The 26197-nt window shown below is 42.5% G+C and overlaps 1 protein-coding gene across 1 annotated transcript in view; it reads left to right on the top strand.

Annotated features, from left to right (window-relative positions):
* styxl1 (serine/threonine/tyrosine interacting-like 1) overlaps positions 1 to 17913 on the top strand; it is a 62881-nt gene extending 44968 nt beyond the window's left edge. The window contains exons 4-8 of the mRNA XM_068009921.1: positions 138 to 271; positions 7787 to 7932; positions 13876 to 13970; positions 16372 to 16481; positions 17538 to 17913. Of these exons, the coding sequence (XP_067866022.1) occupies positions 138 to 271; positions 7787 to 7932; positions 13876 to 13970; positions 16372 to 16481; positions 17538 to 17669 (617 nt within the window). The 3' untranslated portion in view covers positions 17670 to 17913. The remainder of the gene's footprint in view (positions 1 to 137; positions 272 to 7786; positions 7933 to 13875; positions 13971 to 16371; positions 16482 to 17537) is intronic.
* Positions 17914 to 26197: the final 8284 nt, after the last annotated feature.

Raw genomic sequence — 26197 nt, 5'->3', positions numbered from 1 at the left:
CGTGTCAATAAAACTCTGATTCTGCAACTGGTGGACCAGGGATATGAATTAAGACTTTTTTTTAATTGAATTTTCACAATAAATGTATTCTTTGATTAAATGTTCGTGTCACTGATTTTATGCTGTATCAATTCTAGGTCCTGCTATCCAATATGCAAAGCTTCTGGAAGTTGTCAGCCGGCAACCGATTCAGGTCCTGAATGGTGGGTATGAACTCTTCTCTGCCTACTATCCTTTCTTCAGGACACAGAAAATATTTTATATGCCTCAGGTAGGTTTGGTAATCTTGAGCCATCTGACTTTATGTTGGCATAGTGAGTCCGTTTTACAAAAGTGAGTTGAACAAGTCAATTTACACTTTTGCTGTTCATTATTTGTCCAAATCCACATCTGTAGCATGGTTTTAATGGTGACATCACTCTTGCAGACAAGGAAAAACCATTCATGATCGAAGTGCTCTCTTACACTTACTAACAGTCATCAAAACCAGAATCGATGCAGCTCTGAAAGCTGGAATCCCGTCTGCATTTGCCCTTCTGATGCACAAAGTAATCATGCTGTTTGTCATTTTAGAGATGATTTCATAAAAGACAGGGACAAAGCTGACATTGTAGCTAAGGAGGAGCAGTGTGAAATATTGCAAGGGATAAACATAGTGAGGGATGAAATATTAAAGGGTTTAGCATCCTTGAAAGTGGATAAATCACCAAGTTGGGATGAAATGTAACCCAGGTTGCTACAGGAAGCAATCCTCTGGCTACAGGTGTGGATGCTAGAGGACTAGAAGACTGCTAACATTGTAACGTTGTTTAAAAAGGGAGGAAGAGATAGCCCAAGTAATTACAGGTCAGTCAGCCTAACCTCAGTGGGGGGCAAATTATTGGATAAAATTCTGAGAGACAGTATTAGAAAGGCAGGGATTAATCAAGGACAGTCAGCTTGTATTTGTTAAGGGAAGGTTGAGTCTGACTAACTTGATTTAATTTTTTTGAGCAAGTAACAAGGAGGGTCCATGAGGGTAATACATTTGATGTGGTCTGCATGGATTTTAGCAAGGCTTTTGACAAGGTCCCATGTAGCAGACTGATCAGGAACCAAGAGCAAATGCCAAGTTGGATCCAAAATTGGCTCATTGGCAAGAAGAAAAGGGTAGTGGTTGACAGAGTCCTGGTGGAGGTTGGGGGTGGTGTGTAAACTTCCGGACAATGTTTCAGGCGGTTGCATAGCTTTCTTTGCAGGTGTGCTGTTCATGTGTGGTCATGTGGCGGAGGGGAGTCATGTGCCAAGTGTAGAAAGGGCAACCCTTGTCACCCAGCAGCCAGCCTTTGATATTCATGATGGCCCAAAGGCAGCAGGTTCAGCTGATTGCTGTGGGATGAATGCGTTGTGGTTGTCAGGACAGTTCCTGTGGCCGCAAACAAGACTCCAGGATGGTAGGTTGCCTCCCTGGCGCTAGGGTCAAGGATGTCATGGAGCGGCTGCAGGACATTCTGAAGGGGGAAGGTGAACAGTCAGAGGTCGTGGTTCACATTGGTACCAACGACGAGGTAGAAAGAGGGATAGGGTCTTACAACAAGAATTTAGGGAACTAGGTAGCAGATTAAAAAGCAGGACCTCAAAGGTTGTAATCTCTGGATTACTCCCGGTGCCATGTGCTAATGAGGATAGAGCCAATAAATGTGTGGCTGAAGAGATGGCGCAGGAGGGGCGGCGCAGTGGTTAGCATCGCAGCCTCACAGCTCCAGCGACCCGGGTTCGGTTCTGGGTCCTGCCTGTGTGGAGTTTGCAAGTTCTCTCTGTGACCGCGTGGGTTTCCGCCAGGTGCTCCGGTTTCCTCCCACAGCCAAAGACTTGCAGGTTGATAGGTAAATTGGCCATTGTAAATTGCCCCTAGTGTAGGTAGGTGGTAGGAGAATTGAGGGAAGTTGGGGATGGTAGGAAATAAGGGAATAATGTAGGATTAGTATAAATGGGTGGTTGATGGTCAGCACAGACTTGGTGGGCCGAAGGGCCTGTTTCAGTGCTGTATCTCTCTGACTCTATGAGGGAGGGCTTTAGTTTCCAGGATCACTGGGTCTGTTTCTGGCAATGGTGGAACCTGTACAGATGGGTTGCACCTGAACCAGGGGACTTGCAGGGAGGTTTGCTAGTGCTGTTGTGGGAAGGGGGGTGGTTAAATTAATTTGGCAGTGGGATGGTATACAGAATGGAGGTACAGTAGGGGGTGATGCACAGTCAAATATTGAAGAGAAATTAAGTCAGGCTGGAAGACAGAGCAAATATAGACCTGTTAAGGCACAAGCGAATAATGCAAGGCTGGATTGCATCTATTTTAATGCAAGGAGTCTTACAAGTAAGGCAGATGAATTGAAGGCATTGATTAACACATGGGAATATGATATTATTGCTATCACAGAGACATGGTTGAGGAAGGGGCAGGACTGGCAGCTCAACATTCCAGTGCATAGAATCTTCAGGTGTGACAGGGGCGGGTGTAAAAGAGGAGGTGGCATTGCACTGTTGATCAAGGAGTCAATTACTGCAGTAAGGAAGGATGATATCTTAGAAGGTTCCTCAAATGAGGCCATATGGGTAGAACTTAAAAACAAAAAGGGGGGAATCACTTTGGGAGTGTACTATAGGCCTTCAAATAATCAGGGAGAGATAGAGGAGCAGATATGTAGGCAAATCTCAGAGGTGTAAAAATAATAGGGTAATAATAGTAGGGGATTTCAACTTCCCCAATATTAACTGGGATAGTCTTAGTGTAAAAGGCTTAAAGGGGCGGAATTCTTAAAATGCATACAGGAAAGCTTTTTGAGCCAGCACGTAGAAAGTCCTACAAGAGAAGGGGTAGTACTGGACCTAATCCTAGGGAATGAAGCCGGACAAGTGGTAGAAGTGTCAGTGGGGGAGCATTTTGGGGATAGTGACCATAACTCTGTTAGATTTAAGGTAGTTATGGAAAAGGACAAAGATGGACCGGAAATAAAAGTACTGAATTGGGGGAGGCCGATTTTCAATATGATAAAACAGGATCTGGCCAAAGTGGACTGGGAGCAGCAGCTTGTAGGAAAGTCTACATCAGACTAGTGGGAGTCTTTCAAAAGGGAAATAGTGAGAGTTCAGGGCCAACATGTTCCTGTTAAGGTGAAGGGGAGGACCAACAAGTCCAGGGAACCCTGGATGTCAAGAGGATTGGATAAGGAAAAAAAAGGAGGCATATGGCAGATTCAGAGGGCTGAAAACAGCAGAGGCCCTAGAGGAGTATAGAAAGAGTAGAGGGGTTCTTAAAAAAGTAATTAGGAGAGCGAAGAGGGGGCATGAAAAAACACTGGCGGGCAAGATAAAGGAAAATCCCAAGGCGTTTAATAAGTATATTAAGGGCACAAGGATAACCAGGGAAAGAGTAGGGCCTATTAGGGACCAAAGTGGTAATCTGTGTGTGGAGCCGGAGGAGTTGGTGAGGTTTTAAATGATTACTTTTCATCTGTGTTCACTATGGAGAAGGACGATGTAGGTGTAGAGATCAGGGAGGGGGATTGTGATATATTTGAACAAATTAACATTGAAAGGGAGGAAGTATTAGCAGTTTTAGTGGGCTTACAAGTGGAAAAATCCCAGATGAGATGTATCCCAGGCTGCTCTGTGAAGCAAGGGAGGAGATTGCAGGGACTCTGACACAAATTTTCAAATCCTCTCTGGCCACAGGAAAGGTGCCAGAGCACTGGAGGACAGCAAATGTGGTACCATTATTCAAGAAGGGTAGTAAGGATAAACCAGGTAATTACAGGCCGGTGAGTCTAATAGGGAAACTATTGGAAAAAATTCTGAGGGACAGGATTAATCTCCACTTGGAGAGGCAGGGATTCGTCAGGGGTAGTCAGCATGGCTTTGTCAGAGGGAGATCATGTCTAACAAATTTGATTGCATTTTTCAAGGAGGTAACTAGGTGTTGTACATGAGGGTAAAGCAGTTGATGTAGTCTACGTGGACTTCAGTAAGGCTTTTGACAAGGTCCTGCATGGGAGATTGGTCAAGACGGTAAAAACCCATGGGATCCAGGGTAATTTGGCAAAGTGGATCCAAAATTAGCTTAGTGGCAGGAGGCAGAGGGTGATGGTCGAGGGTTGTTTTTGCAATTGGAAGCCTGTGAGCAGTGGTGTACCGCAGGGATCGCTGCTGGGACTCTTGCTGTTTGTAGTGTATATTAATGATTTAGACGTGAATATAGGAGGTATGATCAGTAAGTTCGCAGATGACACGAAAATTGGTGGTATCGTAAATAGTGAGGAGGAAAGGCTTAGTTTACAGGATGATATAGATGGGCTGGTAAGGTGGGCAGAGCAGTGGCAAATGGAATTTAATTCTGAGAAGTGTGAGGTGATGCATTTTGGGAGGACTAACAAGGCAAGGGAATATACAATGGGTGGTAGGACCCTAGGAAGTACAGAGGATCAGAGGGACCTTTGTGTACTTGTCCATAGATCACTGAAGGCAGCAAGTAGATAAGGTAGTTAGGAAGGCATATGGGATACTTGCCTTTATTAGCCGAGGAACAGAATATAAGAGCAGGGAGTTTATGATGGAGCTATATAAAATACTAGTTCGGCCACAGCTGGAGTACTGTGTACAGTTCTGGTTGCCACACTGTAGGAAGTATATGATTGCACTGGAGAGGGCACAGAGGAGATTCACCAGGATGTTGCCTGGGCTGTAGTATTTCAGCTATGAAGAGAGACTGGATAGGCTAGGGTTGTTTTCCTTAGAGCAGAGAGGGCTGAGGGGGGACCTGATTGAGGTATACAAAATTATGAGGGGCATAGATCGGGTAGATAGGAAGAAACTTTTTCCCTTAGCGGAGGTGTCAATAACCAGGGGGCATAGATTTAAGGTAAGGGGCAGGAGGTTTAGAGGGGATTTGAGGAAAACCTTTTTCACTCAGGGGGTGGTTGGAATCTGGAACACACTAACTGATGGGGTGGTCGAGGCAGGAACCCTCACAACATATAAGAAATATTAAGATGCACTTAAAATGCCATAGCATACAAGGCTATGGGCCAAGTGCTGGAAAAAGGGATTAGAAATAGATAGGTGCTTGATGGCCAGCGCAGACAAGATGGGCCGAAGGGCCTGTTTCTTTGCTGTATAACTCAGGGCATTTACTGACAGGATATTCTGGGCATGATCATACACCAAATGCATATTCATGGAGTGGTGGTCTTTGCAATTTCAGTACATCCTACTGTTTACACGTGGGGCCTATTACGACCAAGGCGGGAATAATGCACTGTCAATTCAGTTCCACTCCACAGGTCACAGCATATTATTAAAGTTTTCCCACCTACCGGAAATTAGACAAATTAAACACTTTATTAACCCCCAGAATAAAACACACCAAACCAGGTATCTTTAAACAACAACAAATTAACAATTTATTAATAAACTAAATCTTAAACACTATTGAGAGAAATCTATGTCTAAAAAGACTTTATAACTTCTTATTCTTCCTAACCCTCATGCACACACACATACATTCAAAAACCATTGGTTAACTGGTTTTAAAATGATGGTTTAAATTGGAGCTGTTTCTTAGGAATAATAAAATAACTGGTCTTGGTGTTATTTTCCCGGAGCAGTCAGGTGTCCCAGAGACTAATAGTCAGATGCCACTCGAAGTCTCCAGGCAAATTTGATGAGCAGTCTGTAATGGATAGGCATTCAAGGTACTTCAGCAGCAGGCGTCACACAGATCTTCGCAACAGGTCTATTTGGATTTTAAATTAGCAGTCTATCAGTGGAAACTTTACTGAGAATTCCAGAACTCCCAAAAACACAAAAAGGCAACAGAAAGTCACTCTTGAGGCAGAGACTTCTTAGAGATTGGAAGTAAAAAAGGAATTTGCTACCTCAAACAATGCAACGATTCCTTTCTGGGTTTTTTTCCCCTTTAGGCGATAGCCTCTAGGTCAATGTAAATTTTCTGCTGGGAGAGAGAGACAAATTCTTTCTTCATGAGAGCACGCTTCACTGGTCTGCAGATCAAACCAGTTGCAACCAGTCTTTACCCACAGTTAACTGATACAATATGGCATGTGACCTCACCTCTCCTGCTGTTGCCTAGGAAACAGACTTGCTGCTTGCACACACTATCCCCAAAGAATATAAAAGCTTCTCTCTGTCTTAAAGGTACATAGACCCCCCTTAGTTTCTAAACAACATAAAAAAAAACTACACTCCATGATAGGTCCATAGAGTCATGTGCATGCAGTCAATGGCACCCTGCACCATTGGGAATCCCGCTACTCTAGCAAAGCCGTGTGCCCACTCCTCCTGCTTCTCTCTGCTTAGAGAAGATAATGAAGTCCCCTTTCCTTCTGTATTGGGTGTCTATCAACTCCCTGATGCTGCGATGTATAGCAAACTGGGAAATGTTGCTCATGTCCCTTACTTCCACCGGAAGGAAAGGACTGGTGTAGAAATTTAGATCCCGCTATGCGAGTGCAGATCCAGTTGTAGGAGTTCACAGTTCAGTCACCACCTCCTTGGTGAAATGTTGGAACCTCAGACACTACTCCTGGTTGAGGTAGCAAAAGTGTTCCCTAAGAACCCTTGGAGGGTATCATCTTTCATTGGGAGCCGTCCACCTCCTCCCTCTGAACAGCTTCCCCTCTCTGCTACCTGTGCTCCATCTCCAAGTCCTGCTGCAGGCCAAAAAGAACTGCAACTGTATCCCCAGTTATGGAAAGCAGGCTTTCTCCTGTCAGGCCTTCAAACTCCTCTGACCTCCTAGTCAAAGTTCTGGATCACTCCCTGGTAAATCCCAAATGTTTTCAAAATTCCTCCAATAACAATCAACACAGTACTTCCACTAACTCTACAGTTGAAAAAAGGTCAAAAACACCTCACTTGAAAATCCCATGTGCATGTCTTTAAGTAGTGCCACTGGGGGGGGTTCCCTCAAGTAGCTGAACACATGTTCACCTGGGAGTGATTTAAGAGTGTTAACAGGACCCGCCAAGTCCAAAATGGCAAACTGTGCACTTAATGTTAGACGCTGTTGATGTCATGATCTGCCCACCCTGCATGCTTCTGATGCACACATGGCAAGCCTGCACAAGCCAGAAGTGACCCGAAACATTCTGCTGACCTTTCTTGAGCTTTGGGCTTCCATGGCACTGGTACCAGTGTGCTGGAGCCTAATTTTGCCATCCTGAAATTTCAGTCTGTCTAGTGAACAAATTTCTAAAGGATATTACTGCTCTTGAAAGATAGTTTGTTCTAATGTTTATTAACGCATAACATTTCAGTTCATGTTGATGAGAGACTGTGTCTTTTCCATATTAAGTAAAGTGATGTATGGCTGTTCCTCTATCTGTCCCGAGCCTGCCACTGCACCAGCTGCTGCTACCATATTCAGTGCTTTGCATCAATATATAGTGGCTGAATTGTTGAATGTGTGGCAGAAGTGCTTTTCAATAGAGAACTATCACTATCAACTCTGAAGAGAGGACTATCTGATGAAACAAGCCCTGCCTTGCAAAAATATTCTCCTTATGACAGTAGGGGAGCAGCATTGAAGGCATTGATATTGCAACACTCTGACCAAAGTCAACTCTTCATCCTAAATGAAAGGAGACATGAATTCTACAAAGGCAGGAGAATGTACATGTTTATGTGGTCTAAACAATTTAATTTAAGCAGATTCCGAATTTATTAGGTTTACATATATTACAATCGAAGCATGAAGATTTTGAAATCTTTCTGTGTTATGTGTTGCCTCTAGGAGCTGGACGCCTTTGAGCCCTATCCAGTTGAGATTTTGCCAGCCAAACTTTACATGGGTGATTTCAAACAAGCTAGTAAAAAGCAAGTTCAGAAACATCTGAAAATCAAGGCTTACCTCAACCTCTGTCAAGAAAAAGAGATAATGTGAGTAATTAGAAAAATACTCTGCTATCTTTCGAAATGTTGCACAGATTTGGAGGCTGGTGCATAGAAGGTCTATGATTCTCAGAGATATATGAGATGTGTGCATTACACTGTGAGTATGCTGATAAATTTTCACAACAGAAAACTCTGAGGGTAGGGAGTACACAATGATGTGGATTAGACACTAGATTTTAACTTCTCCAGTCTAATCCCGAATGATGGGATGAAAGTTTTCCTATTTGCTCCTGTAAGGATCATTCACTTCACAAAGGCTCTGTTGCAGAGCAGGAGCATAATTAGTACTAAATTGGCCATCTCACTCTGAGGGACCATAGCATAATTAGTGTGGGAAATGAAAGGTCACAGTACCTCTGAGGTTAGGACACGATAAGAATTTTGATATTTTACTTTGCTTGTAACTGTGCCATTGAGAGGCTGTTGCTGATGTTCGGTGCCTGAAATGCAAGAATGTATTCCACTCCACAAAACCAACATCACTCATCTTGATGACCTCTAAAATATATATATTTTTAAAAATCTTTGAGCTGAAGTCCCTCTGTGGTCCAGTTTTTTATACCCAGTCCAGTGGGCATGAAACTATGCAGGCCAGGAAGATTCAATGTTCAGTACTTGTTGTTCTTGATTTAACTGATCTTAGCTGCACTGCCTACAAATGTGCTACAATTCGGCTGAGTCCTTGGACAAAAGAAGAGAAAGGTTAGCTAGGATTCCTGTTCCTGATTTCTATCTGGTAAAATTGTGTGAATTGATACCTAAGCAGCCGAGAGCATGAGTCCCAAAGGCTGTGTTGCCTGCCTGGTGCCAGGGTTAAGGACATCCCCTTAGGGCTGGAGAGGAACTCAGAGTGGGCAGGGAAGGATCCAGTTTTCATGGTCCACATACATACCAGACATAAATAGGACAAAGAAAGAGGTTCTGCTAAGAGAGTATGAGTGACTAGGGGCTAAATTAAAAAACAGAACCACAAGGGTAATAATCTCTGGATTACTGTCTGAGCCATGAGCAAATTAGTATAGGGTAAATAAGATCAGAGAGTTGAATGTGTGGCTCAAAGATTGGTGTGGGAGAACTGGGTTTCGATTCATGGGGCACTGGCACCAGTACTGGAGAAAGAGGGAGCTGTCCTTTTGGGATGGGCTTCTCTTGAACTGCCCTAGGACCGGTGACCTAGGGCTGTAGAGGGGGCTTTAAATTAAATAGTGGGGGGGTGGTAGGAGAGTTCACGTGAGGGGAGGTTTAGCAAGTTAACAAGAAAGATCAAGGCAATAATGTAGGGTAACAATATGGGTAATGATAACCAGCGTGTGAAAGGAAGGAACAGAGCGTACAAACAGAGGAGTGCATCAGCAAATAGGGTCAGAATAGGAAAAAAATGGTAAGAAGACAGAATCAAAGGCTCTTTATCTGAATGCACCCAGTATTCAGAATAAGATGGATAAATTGATTGCACAAATATAAATAAATGGGTATGATATGATAGCTATTACAGAAATGTGGGTACAGAGTTACCAAGGTTGGGAACTGAATATTCATGGGTATTTGACATTTTGGAAGTATAGGAAGAAAGGAAAAGGAGGTGGAGTAGCTCTATTAATAAAAGGATCCGAGCAGTATAGTAATGAGAAATTAGTTTAGTTTAGTTTAGAGATACAGCACTGAAACAGGCTCTTCGGCCCACCGAGTCTGTGCCGACCATCAACCACCCATTTATACTAATCCTATACTAATTCCATATTCCTACCACATCCCCACCTGTCCCTATATTTCCCTACCATGTACCTATGCCAGGGGCAATTGCTAATGGCCAATTTACCTATCAACCTGCAAGTCTTTGGCATGTGGGAGGAAACCGGAGCACCCGGAGGAAACCCACGCAAACACAGGGAGAACTTGCAAACTCCACACAGGCAGTACCCAGAATTGAACCCAGGTCACTGGAGCTGTGAGGCTGTGGTGCTAACCACTGCGCCACTGTGCCGCCCAAATGTTCTTGGCTCGTAAAATCAAGATGTAGAATCAGTTTGGATGGAGATAAAAAAATCACAAGGGAAAGAAGTCACTGGTGGGAGTAGTTTGTAGGCCCCGACAGTGTAGCCACACTGTAGGACAATATAAATAATGAAATACTGGGGGCTTGGAAAAAAGGTACTGCAATAACCGTGGGTGATTTTAATCTTTGTATCGATTGGACAAGTCAAATTGGCAAAGGTAGCTTTGAGGATGAGTTCATGAAGTGAATGCAGGACACTTCCTTAGAACAATATGTTCTGGAAACAATCAGGGAACAGGCTATTTTAGACCTGGTAATTTGTAATGAGACAGGATTAATTAATGATCTCACAGTAAAGGATCCTTTCACATTCAGTGAAAGAAACTTGGGACTGAAACTAGTGTCTTGAACTGAAATAAAGACAATTACAAAGGTATGAAGACCGAGTTGGCTTCAGTGGACTGGGAAAATAGGTTAGAAGGTAAGACAGTAGATAAGCAATGGCAGACATTTAAGGTGATACTGCATAACTCACAGCAAAGATATATACCATAGAGGAAGAAAGACTCTCTAAGAAGGATGCACCATTCGTGGCTAACTAAGGAAATTAAGAATGGCATCAAATTGAAAGAAAAGGCTGCAAAGATTAGTGATAGGCCAGAAGATTGGGAAATTTTAGAAATCAGCCAAGTATGACTTTTTAAAAAAAGGGAGCAATTAGAATATGAGAGTAAACTAGCAAGAAATAAAAAAAGACACAAAAAAAGGAAGAGAGTAGCTAAAGCAAACATTAGTTCCTTAGAGGATGAGACTGAGGAATTAATAATGGGAAATCAGGAATGGCAGAGACTTTGAACAAGTATATTGTATCTGTCTTCATGGAAGAAGACACAAAAAAATCCCAAAATAGTAGAAAATCAAAGAGCTAAAGGGAGGGAGGGAGGAACTTATAACAGTCATTAGCACTAAAGAATAAGTACTTGGAAAACTAATGGGACTTAAAGGCTGACAAGTCTCCTGGACCTGATGCCCTGAATCCTAGGGCCTTAAAAGAAGTGGCTGCAGAAATAGTTGATGCATTGGTTGTAATATTCCAAAATTCCTTAGATCCGGGGAAGAACTATAGGCCAGTTGGTCTAACATCTGTCATTGGGAAAATGCTAGCACCCATTATTAAGGAAGTAGTAGCAGGACATTTAGAGAATCATAATACAATCAGACAGAGTCAAGTTTTGTGAAAGGAAAATTGTGTTTGACGAATTTATAGAATTCTTTGAGGATGTAACAAGTAGGGTGGCTAAAGGGGAATCAGAAGATGTAGTGTATTTGGATTTCCAAAAGGCATTCGATAAGGTGCCACATCAAAGGTCCAATGGCCTGTTACTTTCTCAGTGAGTTTAATGACTAATCCTGCAAATATTAAATTTCTTTTACAGCCCGCAAGTATATGCGTTGCAGTATATATTTTATTTTTATTTAGAGATATAGCACTGAAACAGGCCCTTCGGCCCACTGAGTCTGTGCCAACCATCAACCACCCATTTATACTAATCCTACACTAATCCCATATTACTAACACATCCCCACCTGTCCCTATATTCCCCTACCTATACTAGTGGCAATTTATAATGGCCAATTTACCTATCAACCTGCAAGTCTTTGGCTGTGGGAGGAAACGAGAGCACCCGGCGAAAATCCACGCGGTCACAGGGATAACTTGCAAACTCCGCACAGGCAGTATCCAGAATTGAACCCAGGTTGCTGGAGCTGTGAGGCTGCGGTGCTAACCACTGCACCACTGTGCCGCCCTGTGATGCACCTTATAACTTAAATGAGTTCATATTCTGCTCATCTATAACGAGGCCTGTAGTCCCTGTACCATGGGAAGTGGCCAATAATTCATGTTGGGGAAGATGATTTTGATGTTAAGGTCAAAAGGCTTCAATGAAGCATTTCAGCAGTTGCTATTTTTCTGTGACCTTTTTTTGAGCTCATCAAAGTGAGGGACATTAGTGCTGGGGAATAGAACACTTCCCATTTTCAAGAACCCAGTGTGTGGCTCAAGCAATCGCTGCTTAGATATAGCAGACTAAAGCAGCATGCTTTAACCCCAATTTGAAGATAAGAGCTCATGGTGTTGGGTTAATATTATTACCATGGATAGAGGATTGGCTAGCTAACAGGAAAGAGAGAGTCGGGATAAATGGGTCATTTTCAGATTGGCAAACTGTAACTTGTGGGGCACCACAAGGATCAGTGCTGGGGCCTCAACTATTTACTTTCTATATTAATGATTTGGGTAACAGGACCAAGTGTATTGTACCCAAATTTACTGACAATACAAAGATAGGTCGGAAAGCACTTTGTGAGGAGGACACAGAGTCTGCAAAAGAATATGAATAGGTAAGTGAGTGGGCAAAGATTTGGCAAATGGACTATAATGTGGGGTTGTCCATTTTGGTGGGAAGAATAGAAAAGCAGAATACTATTCAAATGGAGAGAGACTGCTGATTTCTGCAGTACATAAGGATTGGGGTGTCCTTGTAAGTGAATCACAAAAAGTTAACGTTGATGAAGTAATTGGGAAGACAAATTAAATATTAGCCTTTATTGAAGGGGGGATGGAGTATAAAAATGGGGAAGTCTTGCTACAACTGTCTAGGGTATTGGTGAGACCATACCTAGAGTGTTGCATACAGTTTTGGTCTCCTTACTGAAGGAGGAATATGCTTGCGTTGGAGGCAGATCGGAGATGGTTCACTAGGTTGATTTCTGGGGTGAAGGGATTGTTTTATGAGGAAAGGTTGGGCCTATAATGATTGGAGTTTAGAAGAATGGGAAGTGACCTTATTGAAACATATAAGATTCTTAGTGAGCGTGACAGGGTAGATGCTGAGAGGATGTTTCCCCTCATCGGGGAATCCGGAACCAGGGGGCACAGGATCAAAATACAGGGTCTCCCAATTAAGACTGAGATGAGGAGGAATTTCTTCCCTCAGAGAGTCATTAACGTTTGGAATTCTATACCCCAGAAAGCAGTGGAGACTGGGTCATTTATTATATTCAAGGCTGAGCTACACAGATTTTTGATCTACAAGGAAGCAAAGGGTTATGAAGAGCAGGCAGGAAAGTGGAGTTACGGCCACAATCAGATCAGCCATGAACTTATTGAATGGTGAAGCAGGCTCGGGGTCAAATGGCCTACTCTTGCTCCTATTTCTTGTGTTCTTATGTATATATGGTTACAAAAGCAAAATACTGCAGATGCTGGAAATCTACATAAAAACAGAAAATGCTGGAAACACTCAGTAGGTTTGGCAGCATCTGTGGAGAGAGCAACAGAGTTACAGTTTCAGGTCTGAGACCTTTCATCAGAACTGGCTATATATGGTTGTTGGGTAAGGACTGAATCAGCCTTAACTGTGATGCCCTCCACAGCTGATATTCACCCAGAAGAATGGTTTTATGAGAGAGATACAAGTACTTGGTTGGCTGGCACTGTGGAACCATATACCAACCAGCAGCTTTGGGGTGGGGGTAGGATGTGGGAGAAGATTTTTTGTTTCTAATTTTTTTTAAAAATGAGTATGAGTATCAATTTATCCCTACATATAGAGAACCTTGGGCACATACATCTACTATTTCTGAACATGTATAATTCATCAAGTTATAGAATCCTATAGCACAGAAGGAGGCCATTCAGTCCATCAAGCTAGTGTGGGTTTTCAAAGAGCTCTGCAATTAGTTCCACTCACCTGCTCTTCCCCATAGCCCTACAAGTGTTTCTTTTTCGTTTTATGTATCCAATTCCTTTGTCCTAAACTGTTCTACAACAATCTAATAACAACCTATGTACACTACTGTCAATTCACAATGTAGTTTTAATTAAACTATGTTAAGAAACAATTGTTACACTCTGTTTATGCTTTTAGCTTTGAAGAAGAGAACAATGCTCCAATTTTACACATTCCTTCTGCAGAAGAAACTAATCTCTTGTCCCATTTTGCAATAGCCTGTTACTTTCTCGGTGAGTTTAATGACTAATCCTGCAAATATTTTCTTTGCAGTACGCAAGTATATGTGTTACAGTATATAAAAGTGATGCACCTTATAACTTAAATGAGTTCATATTCTGCTCGTCTATAATGAGGCCTGTAGTCCCTGTACCATGGGAAGTGGCCAATAATTCATGTTAGGGAAGATGATTTAGATGTTGAGGTCGAAAAGCTTCAATGAAGCATTTCAGCAGTTGCTATTTTTCTGTGACCCTCTTTTGGCTCAGCAAAGTGAGGGACATTAGTGCTGGGGAATAGAACACTTCCCATTTTCAGGAACCCAGTGTGTGGCTCAAGCAATCACCGGTTAGATATAGTAGACTAAAGCATGCTGCTTTAACCCCAATTTGAAGAGCATCAGTGTGGCATGTTTTCCATTTCCAATACTTGGTGAGATCACCAATTAATGTTGAATTAGAGACCGTCTTGTTCTGCTTATGTACAGAGCAAATGCTAATCTGATCAGTCTGGCCTGGATATGAACCCAAGTTTCAGAGATTACAAAAAAAACACTTCTAGCCACTTGGATCATCACCCATTTCCTTCTAGCACTGTCTGATGACTTGTCACGCAGAACATGACAGCATATCATCCAAGCAATTTATTTTACTGGGATTTAATTTCTAGTGGTGTGAACTTCCTCACCAGCTAATATTTTCACTGTAATGTTTTCAGAAAAATCTGTTGTTTTTGGAACTAGACCTGAACATTTACACTTGTTAGTTCAACACTCTGCCAGATTTATTCAATGTTCGGTAATGCGTTATGACTTTATTATGTGCGGTCATATACAGAAACATATAGGTGACCAGGGTCATTGTATGATTGTTGTATATAGGACAAGATAATTTCCTTCATCCAACTATCCAATCTAATGTTGATGTTGCCATTCTTTCTGCCTCACCAGCTAATTGTGGAAGTCAATTATACAGCCTCAGAACCTTGTTACAAAGTTTCTCTTACTCTGTTTTAAATCACTTGCATTGAATCTTAAACCCATGGCTCCTCATTCTAAAGCCTTCAACTACTGAAAACAGTTTGCTTCTATCTACTCTATTCCATTCTTGATGATTTTAAACAATTCTGTCTCATCACACTGTAATCTGCATTGTTTTAACAGCTAAAAAAAATTCTTCAAAGGTCTTTCTTCTGCATGATGGTCATCACCTGGCACAAATGTGACACAAATATTACCTGCCACTTGTTAACCCAAGTCTAGATGTTAATCAGGTCCTGCCGTAAGCTGGCATCAGCTGCTTCATTATCAGAGGAATTGTGAATGGTGCCGAACACTCTGGAATCATCAGCAAACATCCTCAATCCTAACCTTATGATAGAGCGAAATTCATTGAAGCAGCTGAAGCTGGTTGGGATGAATATATTACCCTGTTTTTCGAGGACTCTTTGGTGCTGCCCTTTGGAAAATGCTGCCTTGACATGCAGCTCTTGCATCCAGGTCTGCATCGAGACTGTGATGTGATCTGAAGCTGAGTGTTTCTGGCGGAACCAGAACTGAGCGTTGGTGTGCAGGTTATTGGTATGAAAGTTTAAAATCTCTCCACTAATACAGTCAGAACATACCCTGGGGCAACACAAATATTTCTTGTAGACTGGTTACTTTCTTAATGAGGAAGATATAAGCAATGTGTTATATCAAAAGACTACAACAAATGATGAATTTATTTAGAACATAATAGGCATGTGGTACAATGTTTTGCCAAACACAACATGCATGAAAATCCAAGGGGGAATTATTCCCAAATGGGAATTTCACCCCACACCACCACCAAACCCACTCCTGGCAAAACTCAGCCACTGATGTTGTCAAAGTTCATAGAGTCAGAGTCAGGAGCCTATAGGTGCAGGTGGGGGTCCATCTGTGGTGGCCCTTCTCATTTATACCAGAAACACTGGTGTAAAATACCCACAGTTTTTCTCTGTCGTATGGCTGCTTAAAAAAATGCATTTTTTTAAAATCGCCACAATTCTCGAGGTCCAGGGCCAACTTCACATCTCACTTGACACACTGGACTCCAAGCGTAACTGGGTCCCATTAACACCAAGAAAGCAGAAACACCCACAATAGGGATGCTGCACTTCCTTTGTGTCACTGGTTCCTCCCCAAAACAGTGCCACACGAAGCCCTTCTATAAGGTTGCAACATGTTGTATCCTAGAATTTTCTGTATCTGGGTCCTAGTGGAGTTTCCAGCCATTCCCTGGAATGACTGAGCGAATTCAGGGCCTATGATTCTACTACTGTCAAAGATATATGTTAACAATTTTGGAACAGTTTTTTTTGATTACATATAACTGGAGAAGATTTACACCAGGCATCAAAATTACATTGAATACATTCCTTTCTTACACACAGATGATTACTTGGATAAAGGTGCAGTGCTGATATTCTCCACTCTGGGTATAAGCCGTTGCTGCACTATAGTGATTGCCTACCTCATCCATTCTCAGAAAATCTCACTAAAGGTAAATGAGAGACTCTTTATAAAACTAACTGTTAGAATCAAGACAGCCAGCCTGAACTTGGAGAGTAATACCACAACACCACTCTTAAACAATGTGAACTATCATTTTTTAAATTATCATCCTGTTGACAGTGAGAAAGGTATCAATGACTGATTAACAGGACTAAAAGAAAATGGAAATAAAAAGGACATTCAGTAGAGCTACCACACGGTTAGCTACACACCATATCCCCAGTATATTGTCCTCTCACTGATGCTGACCATTGTCTGCATGAACCCCCTTTTGCCCCATCTGTGGCCTGCATCTACAACATACGAAAATAAGGAACTAAAAAACTAATCCCTTTTCAGACTATGTGCAATCTACCTGTGTATTTCTCTTGACAAGAAGTTATTTGATAACAACTTTTTGTTCCCCAGCTTTGTCTTGGAGGCTGTTCTTCATGTCCACCACTCTAACTGGGAGGAAAGGTTTCTTCTCCCTATTATTGCTTACGATAGAAAGGTTCCTTGGACCTGCCATTTCTGTTTTGGGTCTAGAGAACCCTGATAGCCAACTTACGCCATTTGTTCAGCTCGACCATAAACTTATTGCAGTGTTTAAGATGCAGATATATTCACTGTTTCTAGTTGAACACTCTCATGTCTGAGCCAATTATAACGATAAGGGCACTGTTCAGGTCCAACATTGATAGAAGTGGTTGAGACCAGTACAGCAAATCATGGAATTGATATTAGGAAAGTTCTTAGGGCTCCGAAGGATCAGTCCACTAAGAGGGCACAGCTATTTGTGACAGACAGTGTTGGCTGAAGAATGATTTAAAATTCAAAGAAAAATTGTCAACCAACAGTAAGTGGTGGGAAAGGGACCATGGCAAATAGGAGTATGTGGGGCAGGCCCACTCATCTCCCCCCAACTGTTACAATGAGGAAAATCAAGCCCTCCACAGACTTCTTGATAGCCATGAGAAATGAAAAAACTTTTTTTTTGTTGCTAACTTTTGAATGCTGGCATTTGCAGCTGAGTTAAAAGCACTCCAATGTTCCTTTCCCTTAGGATGCCTGGGCACACGTTCAGAAATGTAAAGCAACCATTCGGCCACATCGTTCTTTTGTATATCAGCTTTCTAAGTGGGAGGAAACTATACTGAAGAAAATGATCACAGATATCTCTGACCCTTATTACTGAAATGGTATCTTGTAGCTGTTAAAGCAAAGATTCATCCACTGTAAAATTAGATTTGAAAACTTTTTCTGTGTTTCTTTTAAAGTGAATAAATAAGTTTCATGAAGGGTACCTAAATATTATTTAATCTACACTGTCACTGTGATCTTAATTTTCTTTATAATTACTAATTGTAATGTTTGGTATAACATCAAATTAATGCACCTTGGATTATAAATGTGCTTATTGGGTTTGTAATTAATTTATATATCAAGCTTTCATAAAAATACAATTTTAAATACTGTTTTAAAAGAATGCTTGACTGTGTCCATGGGCATACTTCATTCAGTGTCACCAGAACATGTAAAATCAGGTTGAGCAAGTGTTCCTAAGAGGGGAAATGTTAGGAGTTAAGCACTATGTAGGATTTAGCTTCACCTCTCCTGAATCAACACTTTTTGCAAATAAAATATAATCTGTTAATTAGAGGAAATAAAGAAAGGAATATAATATATGTTGGTAAGGATAAGAATGAGTCAGTTAGGTGAGAAGGAGCTGCAAAAGGCTAAGGAAACTATCGACTTGAAAGACTGAAAGAGATCATAAAAATTTCATGGTAGAAGCAATGATAGCATTTCTCCATAAAAAGAGCATTAACAACCAAAATGCTCTCTCCAGTATGAAAAACAATTTAGAATTTAAAGGGCTGTTGGATGCTGTGAGTTAGAATCATGCAATAGAATTTCGATGGGATTCCTCTGATCTTCTGCCATAACTTTGCTGGAAACTTGAGGGGAACCCCATAAATGGTCATTTACTCCATTTCTCTGGGGCTTCTGCCAGAGTTCCTCCCATAGGCTTTTTAATGCTGGGTTGAGTTAGACAGATGGAATGGCCTCCTTCATCTACACCAATTCCTATGACAGACGTGCTGCACCTCAGGCCAGAAAGTGCATGGAGCCCCACCCTCATTAGACTTGTCAGCTTGCCTCATTTGTGAGCAGGCTTACCCTCAGCCTCAAAAGATTGTAGGGTCGGCTTCCATTTCTGGGCATGAGTGTATAATCTCAGCAAACACTCCAATGCTGCATTATTCAAGATGTCGTCCTTTGATTGAGACATAAAGCTAAGGTCCTGTCTAGTGTTACATGGTGAATGTTAAAGATCCCCTATCACGCTTTGAAGAGCAGTATGTTCTCCAAGAACCATTTGTCCTCAATTATTTAATGTAAAATGTAGGGTCTTGGAATCTGTCAATTACGGCTCTAATGGCTTGTTATTTATAACGAAAGCATATTGCTAAGCGGACTAAACTATTAAAGGGAATTGCATTAAAATGTAAAAGGATTTGAGGAAAGGGTAGAAAATGGAATTGGGGTAACACTGGTCCACCTACAATGGACTGTGTGACATCCTCCTGTGGTGTAATTTCCATGATTCAACGCTAATGTATGTGAGACCATGAATAAATTCAAAGAAAACAATGTACCTTTAAGTACAGTTTCAATGAAAGATCAAAACCTAGAACCTGCCATAAAAGCCCAGAAACTGAGTTCAGAGCACAACGACTGGTGGATCATATCAAACAGCACATCCCTTCAGCTCTTCACAATAGTACTGACCGTACTCAACCAGTCTGCACGTGCAAAATTCAGAACACACTGTCTAACATTAGATGTGATTCCGTGATTGGACAGCAATTACGTAACAATCCTGAGTGTGCTAAGAATTGCACGAACAACCAATTTAAGATTATCAGTAGGGCTCGCAATGTGGCTCACTTACGCTTACTAGAAATACATATATTCATACACAGGGACTTGTCCCCTGCAGACAAAAGGAACATGTTCAGCCATTGTGCCTTTTTGAAGTAAGCGAAGAGGACAATATTTCCCTGGTGCATTCTCCATGGCAACACCTTGACCAATCAGAGTTGACTTGCCAACCAATCGGCACCCTTTACTCATGCAGTATAACTTGTTGCAAGAATGCCAAATTTCAAAGGAAGTATCTGTCCTGATGAGTGCAAGACAAAAAGCTTCAACAACATTTTTCTTTTTTTCTGCATTACTCAAGTTCTGTACTAGCAAATGACAATTAATATTAAAACACATTACACCTGACAATTTTATATTCATAAAATGAGACTGTTACTGTTTTAGAAATAAATTATCTGTTGAATTTTTATGGCTTAAGAAAGGTGAACAGTTTGTTATTTTCCCCACTAGAAATTTTCATGTATATTTTGAGTAGAAAATCTTCAGTTCTGAGTAAAATTAGAATCTACCCTGAATTGTAGATTTTGGGCTGAATTTTCATTCCAAGGATGCATAGTAGTCAGGAACAGTGAGGATATGTGTGTTCAGGTGCACTCCAGATCCATGGACACCGCTCATACCACAAACATTTGCGGAGGAGATGACACTGGAGCCATAAACATCACGTGACTGAGCTGCAATAAGCAGTAAGGGAGAAGACCATGGTCTCCCATTTAAGACGGAGATGAGGAGGAATTCCTTCTCTCGGCACCATCTACAAGATGAACTGCAGCAATGCACCAAGGCTCCTTTAACAGCACCTTCCAAACCAGTGACCTCTACCAACTAGAAGGACAAGGGCAGCAAATACATGGGAACACCACCACCTGCAAGTTCCCCTCCATGTCACACACCATCCTGACTTGGAAACATATCACCATTCCTTCACTGTCGCTGGGTCAAAATCCTGGAACTCCCTTCCTAACAGCACTGTGTGTGTACCTACCCCAAATGGACTGCAGCGGTTCAAGAAGGCAGCTCACCACCACCTTCTCAAGGGCAATTGGGGATGGACAATAAATGCTGGCTTGGCCAGCGACGCCAAAATCCCATGAATTAATTTTTAAAAAATTAGGGTTTGGAATTCTCTTCCCAGGAAAGTGGAGTTAAGGCCAAAATCAGATCAGCCATGATCTTATTGAATAGCAGAGGAGGCTCGAGGGGCCGAATGGCCTACTCCTGCTCTTACGTCTTAACTCTCTAGCTTTTGACATTGCAGGAGAAAAGAGGACACAATGTGTAAGAAAGGGGTAGCTTCTGTGATGGAGTGGCACATCATGCTATACTGACGGCCACGGAGGAGGAGGCCCTTGAAAATGCCAGGGTGGCAGCTCAGTAGGAAGCCAGCGAGGGTGATATGGGCGTCTGTACAAGAGAGGGTGAAAGCATGTTACTGTTTCCATGTGAAGGGGATGGGCCTCTGTCCTCTTTGCATAGTTCATGTCAATGCATGAGCAGTATGGGTGCTGCAGCTCTGCATAAGCAGTTACTGACAGAGGTGAGATTTCCTAACAAATGTCTTATGTCTCCCACAGGGTCAGTTGTGGAACAGCAGCCCCACCATACCATTGTACCATTGGCGGGAACTTCAGAGCAGCAAGATGTATTTGCAGCACCACCAGTCAAATGCACCCTCCACCGGCACAGAAACACTCACCTCAGTGGGCCTCATGCGAGTTTAGAGTAGGTGGCACAAGGTGACCAGCACTTCACATGTGAGCAGGAGGTAGCTTTAGGAAGTCCACTTCAGAGATGGAGGACAGCTCCAGCCATGCTCAACTGGGCAGAGATGTGGAGCTTTGGGGGTCACATACAAGGTGGGTCTTTCAAGAGCAGCAACAGGAGATGTGTGCCCAAATGTTAGAGGCAATGTGGAGCCTTGGGCAGAGAATGGGAGAGTCTATTCATGAGATGTGTTCCACAATGCCAAATTTCAAATCTTCTCTGGCCACAGGAGAGGTGCCAGAGGACTGGAGGACAGTGAATGTGGTACCATTATTCAAGAAGGGTAGCAGGGATAAACCAGGTAATTACAGGCCGGTGAGTCAGTGGTAGGGAAACAATTGGAAAAAATTCTGAGGGACAGGATTAATCTCCACTTGGAGAGGCAGGGATTAATCAGGGATAGTCAGCATGGCTTTGTCAGGGGGAGATAGTGTCTAACTAACTTGATTGAATTTTTCAAGGAGGTGGCTAGATGTGTAGATGAGGGTAAAGCAGTTGAGGTAGTCTACATGGACTTCAGTAAGGCTTTTGATAAGGTCCCACAATGGAGATTGGTTAAGAAGGTAAGAGCCCATGGGATCGAGGGCAATTTGGCAAATTGGATCAAAAATTGGCATAGTGGCAGGAGGCAGAGGGTGATGGTCGATGGTTGTTTTTACAATTGGAAGCCTGTGACCAGTCGTGTACCACAGGGATAGGGGTGGGGATCCTTGCTGTTTGTCGTGTACGTTAATGATTTAGACGTGAATATAGGAGGTATGATCAGTAAGTTCGCAGATGACATGAAAATTGGTGGTGTCGTAGGTAATGAGGAGGAAAACCTTCCATACAGGACGATATAGATGGGCTGGTAAGATGGGCAGAGCAGTGACAAATGGAATTTAATTCTGAGAAGTGTGAGATGATGCATTTTGGGAGGACTAACAAGGCAAGGGAATGTACAATGGGTGGTAGGTCCTTAGGAAGTACAGAACATCAGAGGGATCTTGGTGTACTTGTGCATAGATCACTGAAGGCAGCAGCACAGGTAGATAAGGTAGTTAGGAAGGCATATGGGATACTTGCCTTTATTAGCCGAGGCATAGAATATAAAAACAGGGAGGTTATGATGGTGCTGTGTAAAATGCTAGTTCGGCCACAGCTGGAGTACTGTGTACAGTTCTGGTCGCCACACTGTAGGACAGATGTGATTGCACTGGAGAGGGTGCAGAGGAGATTCACCAGGATGTTGCCTGGGCTGGAGCATTTCAGCTATGAAGAGAAACTGGATAGGCTCGCATTGTTTTCCTTAGAGCAGAGGAAGCAGAGGTGTGACCTGATTGAGGTATACAAAATTATGAGGGGCATAGATAGGAAGAAACTTTTTTTCCCTTAGCGTAAGTGCCAATAACCAGGGGGCATAGATTTAAGGTAAGGGGCAGGAGGTTTAGAGGAGATTTGAGGAAAAATGTTTCACCCAGAGGGTGGTTGGAATCTGGAACATGCTGCCTGAGGGGTGGTAGAGACAGGAACCCTCACAACATTTAAGAAGTATTTAGATAAGCACTTGAAACGCCTTAGCACACAAGGCTACGGGCCAAGTGCTGGAAAATGGGATAAAAATAGATAGGTGCTTGAAGGCCAGCATGGACACAATGGACCGAAGGGCTTGTTTCTGTGCTGTATAAGTCTATGACTCTAATTTCTCAGGGATATGAGCGAATGAGCTCCTCATTGAAAGAGTGGCCAACCTCATGGAGTGCCATATGCGGCAACATGTTGAGTGCATGCAGGAACATCACACTAGCATACACAGTATCCATGCCACATTCTGCAGCATTGGCCGATCAGTTGCACTGATGGTGCAGTGATACAAGAACGGGCAATCAAATGCACCCCAGCTGCTGGTCCCCCGGATGTGCATTTTTAAAATTCTTTCATGGGATGTGGGCATTGGAGACGACCAGCATTTTTTGCCCATCTCTAATTGCTCTTGTGAAGGTGACAGTGAGCTGCCTTCTTGAACTGCTGTATTCATCTGGCGAGGGTATACCCATAGTGCTGTTAGGGAGGGAGTTCCAGGATTTTGACCCAGTGACAGTGAAGGAACAGTGATATAATTCCAAGTCAGGATGGTATGTGGCTTGGAGGGGACCTTGCAGCCCTTGTATCTACTGCCCTTCTTCTATAGACTCTGGAACAGTTCCTACAGATTGGAAGGTGGCTAATGTAACCCCACTATTTAAAAAGGGAGGTAGAGAGAAAGCAGGAAATTATAGACCAGTCAGCCTGACGTCGGTAGTGGGGAAAATTCTAGAGTCCATTAACAAAGATTTTATAGCAGAGCACTTAGAGAACAGTGGTAGAATCGGGCAGAGTCAGCATAGATTTACGAAAGGGAAATCATGCTTGACAAATCTACTAGAATTCTTCGAGGATGTAACTAGTAGAGTTGATGAGGGGAGCCGGTAGATGTGGTTTATTTGGACTTTCAGAAGGCTTTCGACAAAGTCCCACATAAGAGATTAGCATGTAAAATTAAAGCACATGGAATTGGGGGTAGTGTATTGCGATGGATAGAAAATTGGTTGGCGGACAGGAAACAAAGATTAGGGATAAATGGGTCTTTTTCAGAATGGCAGGCAGTGACTAGTGGGGTACCGCAGGGATCATTGCTGGGACCCTTGCTGTTTGTAGTGTACATTAATGATTTAGATGTGAATATAGTGGTTATGATCAGTAAGTTCGCAGATGACACGAAAATTGGTGGTGTCGTTAATAGTGAGGAGGAAAACCTTAGATTACAGTACGATATAGATGGGCTGGTAAGATGGGCGGAGCTGTGGCAAATGGAATTTAATCCTGAGAAGTGTGAGGTGATGCATTTTGGGAGGACTAACAAGGCAAGGGATGGTAGGACCCTAGGAAGTATGGAAGGTCAGAGGGACCTTGGTGTACTTGTCCATAGATCAGTGAAGGCAGCAGCACAGGTAGATAAGGTGGTTAGGAAGGCATATGGGATACTTGCCTTTATTAGCCGAAGTACAGAATATAAGAGCAGAGAGGTTATGATGGAGCTGTATAAAATGTCAGTTAGGCCACAGCTGGAGTACTGTGTACAGTTCTGGGTGCCACACTATAGGAAGGTTGTGATTGCCCAGGAGAGAGTGCAGAGGAGATTCACCAGGACGTTGCCTGGAGCATTACAGCTGTGAAGAGAGACTGAAAAGGCTAGGGTTTTCCTTAGAACAGAGAAGGATGAGGGGGGTATGACTGTGGTATACAAAATTATGAGGGGCATTGACAGGTTAGATAGGAAGAGACTATTTCCCTTAGCGGAGGGGTCAATAACTAGGGGGCATAGATTTAAGGTAAGGGGCAGAAGGTTTAGAGGGGGTTTGAGGAAAAACTTTTCACCCAGGAGGTGGTTGGACTCGGGTCGCTCTTCCATGTCCGGCTTTCGGGCTCGGGTCGGGTCAGGGCGGTCCGCTTCAGACACACAGCCTACCTGAGCTTGGAGTCCGGGACGTCAAGGAGGGAAATTCTGAATCTGCGCAGTAAGTGACTCTATGACGTCATCACGCTCATGATGTAGCTTCCTTCCATTCCATCCATCCAAAAGTGGTAAGTACAGTGAGTGCACTATGGATGTAAAACGAATGCTGTCAACTGGAGAATGTTTAGCAGTGGAAAGTCATATAGGTGGAAAAGGTAAATCTCCTGTTTGGAAACATTTCAATGCTGTTGTTTTCCATGATAGTAAAAGTTCAACTGGATCTGTACAATGCAAATCTTGCAAACTTCTACTAAAGTTTGACAACAAAAAGACGGGAAATTCATCATTGCAGTGGCATACTGAAATAGGTTGTACTTGACCCAGAGCAGGGCCAAGTCAGTCGTCCATAACTCCGTTTGTACAGATGAACGGAAAAAGCATACCCACTCACAGAAAAATCACAAATTACAGACAAATGGGTGAGTCTGTTGCAAGGATATTCGACCTTTCCAAACTGTCGCTGGTGAAGGGTTTGTTGAGCTAGCACAAGAGCTTATCAATGTAGGTGCATCATACGGTCAAGTATCAGCATCAAGTGTGTTACCAAATCCAATTACAGTTTCAAGAAGGTGTCGTGATGTGGCTGAAGAAAAGAGAAAACAACTAATTTCTCATATTACTGACCTATTGAAGGATGTGAATGTGGGAATGACAACTGATTACCATATAATCCATTATATGTCAATAACTTGTCATTACATCACAGTAGATTTTCAACTGCTGTTTTAACAACAGCAATGTTTCCACGGGAGGATGCCAAAACTGGCAAAAACATCAGGCGTGAGATTTTAAAGCTGCTCGTGAATACTTTTGGATTCAACCCAGCAAATTTAAATAAATTAGTCTGGGTGGCAGATCAAGGCGCTAACATAGTGCTTGTTTTTAGATCATATCAATGTCTGGATTGTCAGGACCATGTATATAACACGGTACTTCGACAGTCACTTGATCCAAAGGAATTAGCTTCTGAAGCTCCGGATGTTGTCGAAACTATACATCATGCCAAAGCCTTGGTGACAAACATTAAGCAGTCTGGTCTTGTTGCAGAGTTGTCTAAAACTTTAAATCCAATGGCAGAAACGAGGTACAGTACTGTGTATCTGACACTGAATTCAATTCAGGATATTTATCTTGAGCTGCACGAGAAACTGGAACAGCGTGGGGAAAGCTACGGGCTGGAAAACATTGCCCCCGATGTCTTGCAGTTTTTGGTTGATTTCCTCCGACCAATCAGAGGGAACTCGAGGGAGACCGGTATCCTACATTGAACCTGATAATTCTGTGGTTTGAGAAACTTAAACGACTCTGTATGCCATTTTCTTCAGATACTTCAATGCAAGCAGTTGTCAGGCAACGACACAGAGAGTGGCTTTTGAAGAAAGTTGAAGTAAATGGCGTGCACAAGATAGCAACATTTCTCTGGCCTAAATTTAATCAGTTGTGAATGTTGTCCAGCCATGATAGGGACCAAGTTC

The sequence above is a fragment of the Heterodontus francisci genome, chromosome 30, assembly GCF_036365525.1.
Source record: "Heterodontus francisci isolate sHetFra1 chromosome 30, sHetFra1.hap1, whole genome shotgun sequence".
Taxonomy (NCBI): Eukaryota; Metazoa; Chordata; class Chondrichthyes; order Heterodontiformes; family Heterodontidae; genus Heterodontus; species Heterodontus francisci.
The sequence above is the reverse complement of the archived record's forward strand: the minus strand, read 5'-3'. Positions and strand labels throughout refer to the sequence as shown.